This window comes from Otolemur garnettii, unplaced genomic scaffold, assembly GCF_000181295.1.
Source record: "Otolemur garnettii isolate 467f Iridium unplaced genomic scaffold, OtoGar3 scaffold00003, whole genome shotgun sequence".
Classification (NCBI taxonomy): Eukaryota; Metazoa; Chordata; class Mammalia; order Primates; family Galagidae; genus Otolemur; species Otolemur garnettii.
Window position 1 is genome coordinate 28,064,638 of NW_003852398.1, and position 5,602 is coordinate 28,070,239.

The following is a 5,602-nucleotide window of genomic DNA, read 5'->3' on the forward strand; positions in this document are numbered from 1 at the left end:
AAGTTACATATCTTGCCTGATGAAGAGACTATTCAATACATTCAGACCCAACAATGTATATTGAAATACGCTTATATTGAAATATGCTTGGTTTAAATAAAACAGGTCAACTTTAAATATTGGGAAAAAATGTAAATGCAGTATAAAGTGCAAGCATATGGGACTTCATAGAAATGAATTTAAACCCAGCTTTGTCACTATCACCTCTCTTGATCTCGGTCTCATCTTTTTGTTGTAGATGACAGAGAACAAAAATCTATCCTGAAATAAGTAATCTTACCTTAGAGACTTTCCTCATAAACTATCTATGAATGAGCCCAGTAAACAGTGTAAAATGTTAACTCCCATTATATATTTTGATAACTAATTAATTATCTTCACAGTGAAAATGTGCCCAATTCTGGAGTCACTTAACCTAGCATCACTTCTCTGGCCAGAGAAATGTCCACTGCCTTGTGCAAGAGAATAAAAGCAGAAAATGCTCCTAATGTCACAGTCATGGGGGCCAGTGTACTCACAGATGTGGGTGTAATAACAGATGTTGCTTCTGGAGTGCTGCTGTCCTCACACGTCCCAGAACTCTGGATGTGTGTATTAGTTTGGCGCATTCTAAAACAGATCAGAGGAAGTGTCAACAATGAGAGAATCCATAGTTATCAAGAGAAAAAAATAAGGACCAATGTGAGAGATATTTGGGCATCAAAGCAGACTGACATTAGGAGAACCTGGGATCTGTATTCAGACATTTTCTAGCAGGTATCATCCAGGTTCAGTCTCCCTTTTCTGCTCCAGATTTTTCCCAAGCCCTGAACTTATTTCATCACATTTAATTCACTAATATATTCATAGTAATGTTGAATATTGGAAATAACTTGGACATATCTGGTCCAAAGGTCATTATTTTGTAGATGGAAAAATTAGATCCCATAGAAAAGGTTGACAATATCATGTATCTCTAATGTGACTTGGGAAATAAAAATATAGCAAGACAAAATAATACAGTGTTGACTTCATAGTTGGAAGGAATCTTAAAGCACGTGGATTTGATGCTTCTCAGTTAAGACATATTCAATCAAACATCTTCTTTGACTCATGATGGTAAATTCATTTTCTATCAAGGCAGTGCAATTCATCTTTGGATATTACTTAAGTTGAAATTATTCCCGTATAATTTCTTCTAGAACCACAGAAACTGTTATTAGTCCCTCTTGTCTGATGTAACCTGAATATTGACTTCTCCATAATATATACTCCCAGCTTCTTAGCCAAACAAGCCATTTTGAGACATATTTTATTAACATTTTCATCATTTGAGTTTCTTACTCTAGAGTACTCTTGAGTAGATCATCTGTTATGGGTCTACACAGGTGTTAATGGACATTTTGAAGAAAATTATATGGATAATTTAGGCTCTGATGTTCACAATGAAGAAGAGTTGGAGGATATGAGGCCTGGAGATAAGGTATTTGTAGTAGCTGAATTCCTGAGTAGTTACATTCATTTCCTAAACAAAGATTTCTTAATTCTTGAAATTCTGCAAGGTCATGAACAAATTTCAAGTATTCCTTTGGCACATGGATATTATATGTACAAATTATTCATGTCACATTTTTTTCTTCTCTTGAAAGAGATAATTTTCTTCATATTATTAAAGGACTCTTTGATCCCCAAACACTTAAAAAACGACTGCCTTGGATAGAAGAGCAGTATAGTAACCAAAAAGGAAAACTGTAATTGGACCCAAATCAACAAGGTTAAACTCCTGTCTGGTCTACTTCCTATCTCTGTGACTTTAGACAAATTACCTAGATGCTCTGAGCCTCACATTAACCTTCTATATAATGAAGACACTACCACTCCACAGAAGGTTGCAGGGATTCACTGAGTGAATGTGAAAGTATCTTTTCTACCAGACCTTACCTGTAGATGCAAAAACATATTACAGCACTCACATTCATACCTTATGCTTCAAAGTATATGAACTGCTTATCTTTTATGAGTTACTTTATTCAAAAAGTAAATCAATGTAAATTTAAATATTTTTACAGGATTAAAAAGAAGTATGTTAAGGAGTCATATCTCCATGCCCTGGGCCTTGCTTACAGTGTCCAAAGAAGGATAAAGTAGTACATGGACCACCATGTAAGTCTGGGTTAGGTGGGATGGAAGAATCAAGGTTTGTCACCATTGGTTAAAGGGAAGCTGGAAGAGGTTGAGAATATGTATAGAAGGAGCAAATATTACCCAGATTAGATAGCACTGATCTAGCAGATAGCACAAAAGCAGCAACAAAGCTAAACCCAATAATAAAAGTATTAAAATGAATCTTTTTTTTTCCAGTTTTTTTTTTTTTTGGCAGGGGTTGGGTTTGAACCTCCCACCTCCAGTATATGGGGCCAGTGCCCTACTCCTTTGATCCACAGGCATCACCCTAAAATAAATCTTTTATATTTACCCTAGAATAAAAATATTTTTATATCTAACAGTTCTGAGAAGTTAGCTGTTTAGAGAACTGTTTCCATTTCTCCAGTGAAGAAAATGAGATACAGAAGGATGAGATTAATGCACCCACAGACACACAGGTAGTAATAAATCTAAAAGTGGAAATCAGGCTTGGTGTTGATTCTGGGGCTCTTTCTTTTGTGTGGTGCCACTTTCCTCTTATCGAATACCATTTCCTTCAAGAGGAAGGCTTAGAGAAGATGGGAAATCAGTGACTGTTTTGTAGTTACAGGACCTTACAGATATTATCAGCTGAGCTGACTGTATATGGCAGTGGTTCTCCATTGTTTTTCTCTTGAACACCCAGTATGGGTGATGTTCACGCCACCACACCATGAGTGTTTACAACTTTATATAGATGTTCTGTAATTATTGCAACCCTAGAACATTTTCCCCTTCTCTTTTACTCAGTAAAGCATATAAAAATGTAGATATAAAATTTTACTAAAAGGTAAACTTTAAATCTTTTCTATTTTATACAAGAAAGATAATTCACAAATTTTGAACTTTTAACTTCTATGATTCATGAATTATTTGCCACACATCGCAAATTGATATCAATACACTACTATGGGGTAGCATTATGGTCAATAACTTCTATACCGGAAGATACGATGGGGTAATTTGTATACTTACAGGTTTTTATGACAGAGCATGCAGGGATTTTTGTATGTCTGGCCATCATCACCACAGACAGGCTGTGAATTTGGGGGGCAAAGATAACCTATCCTGGGCAGTACCCGGTAGTCTTTGCACATCTCAGAATCCTAAACAGGGAAACATAAGGCAGACTTGCTTAAGGGCATTCAAAGGGAGGGCGGGGCTAGATGAACTTTTTGATCTCATCTCCTTAACCCAACTTGAATGATCATAAAGGAACTGTGATACAGGTGTTACGAACTCACATATTTCTCTCATGCTATGTTAGTGAATTTAACCTCTTGGTTTTGGCCCCTTTAACTAGTGAAAATAAGGAAATGAAGAACCGAGAAATAATCATGTAATAAGAAAGCAAAACCTTTGTATAAGAAGGGACACAATAAGCTGGGGCACACCCATAGAAAAAAAACTAGTGAAGAAAACTAGGGGGAAATCATGCTAGAAAAAATATTCATTTTTTTAAAATAAAGTTACTGGTTATAGGCAGTGTAGAAAGCAAAGTCTATTAGGTAAATACTAATTAAATGAATGGATATTTGAGTCCTAGCTGTGCCACTAATTACAGAAGTAATTTATCTAACTTTTCTGAGCCTTAATTGTCTCACTTGCACATAATAAATAATGAATAGCTCTTTCCTTCTGGAAAAGCTCTAGCTTAATAAATCAGATGATGTATGTAAACACATGCTTAACACAGTGTCTGTCACATACTAAGTCTGGGTAAATGTTAGTTTCTGTATGTTTTTCATGGTAAAAAAATTTCCATGTGAAAGAAGAACCATATCTGGTGTTCATAGTGTTTTGGAAGTATAAGTTCAATAATAAATAATAACAATGATAACAATTTGACTAGTCAGGGAAAGAAAGACAAAATGTTGTACCAAAAGATAAAGAATAAATATGGAAGAAAATAGGCTCATTGGAAGACTTAAATCCAATAGTATCAGTGATCACATGAAATTTATGGATAAATGCTCCAGTTAAAAGAGAGATCATCTGACTCGGAAAACAAAAAGAATCAACTCTGTGTTTATAATAAATATATTTTAAATATAAGGAAACAAGCAGATGGAAAGTAAAAGAGTGATTTCTAAATAACTCATAACTCAATCACAGAATTTCAAAATGTTTTGAAATAAAGGACAATGAAAACATAACCTATCAATTCCCTACAACTAAAGCAGTGATTTGAGAGAAAGTTATAAGTTTAATATATACATTAGTAAAGAAGAGTTTTTTTTTTTTTTCTTGAGACAGTCTCAAGCTGTCGCCCTGGGTAGAGTGCTATGGCACCACAGGTCACAGCAAACTCAAACTCTTGGGCTTAAATGATTCTCTTGCCTCAGCCTCCCAAGTAGTTGGGAGTACAGGAGCCTGCCACAACACCCAGCTATTTTGTTGTTGTAGTTTTCATTGTTGTTTGGCAGGCCGGGGCTGGATTTGAGGCCACCAGCTCCGGTGTATGTGGCTGGCACCTTAGCCACTGAGCTACAAGCACTGAACCACTAAAGAAGAAAATTCTAAAATTGATCTAAACTTTCATTTCAAGAAGCTAGTAAGCAATAAGCAAATTAATCCCATAGAAAAAGAAGAAATAATAAAGAGAGAAAATTGGTGAAACAAACAAAACAGAACAAAGTCAAGAGTTAGCTCCTTGAGAAGATTAATAAACTGATAAGTTGTTTATAAAACTTACTAAAAAGGCAGGAAAACATGGATTACTGATATTAGAGGCAAAAAGGCATAGATATTACAAAGATGGTGTAAAAATGTTATAAATAACTATATGCCAATAAAATTGATGACATAGATGAAATTAATAACTTCCTTGAAAATCGCATCCTGCAGCAGACACAAAGAATAGAAAATAGGATAGTACTATGTATGTTACTGTTCATTTCAGAGGATTCTAAGCAGGATTTGTTTCCTTGCTCGTTTTCATAAATATTTCAAACATCCAAACAAAATGCTTTAGATTGTGGTGAGTTCCTTATTGATATAAATATTCAGGTAGAATTTAGACAAGCAACCTCTAGGAATCTTTGGCAAAAGTATGACTGAACCAGGTATATTGATTGTATTTTTCAGCTAACCTCTGCTAAAATGTTCCAAAAGTACCAGGATAAAGTACTATAAGAAATTAGCAGGCACAGGCAACAAAGACAGAATGGTTCTCGCTCTTTTTTTTTTTTTTCTTACATAGTGCATCAGTTCAGGAGATTCTTTTGATTCCACTTTTAAAACAGACTTAATATTCAAACATTTCTCATGAGCTCGACCACCATAGCCATGGTATAAACTAGCATCATCTCAACATCCAGTTTCTCTTCCTGCCTTCCTACTGCATATTTTCAACATAGTAGGCAGAATTATTCTTTTACTACATAAATCAGATAATATCACTGTTCTCAAACAGTGTTCACTCAGAAGCATGGTCAAT

The 5,602-nt window shown here is 34.9% G+C and overlaps 1 protein-coding gene across 1 annotated transcript in view; it reads right to left on the bottom strand.

Annotated features, from left to right (window-relative positions):
* Positions 1-410: 410 nt before the first annotated feature.
* The window catches only part of SPINK5 (serine peptidase inhibitor, Kazal type 5), a 70,630-nt gene continuing 65,438 nt past the window's right edge, over positions 411-5,602 (bottom strand). The window contains exons 29-30 of the mRNA XM_012806882.1: positions 3,139-3,269; positions 411-609 (exon numbers count right to left, since the gene is read on the bottom strand). Coding sequence (XP_012662336.1) covers positions 411-609; positions 3,139-3,269 — 330 coding nt within the window. The remainder of the gene's footprint in view (positions 610-3,138; positions 3,270-5,602) is intronic.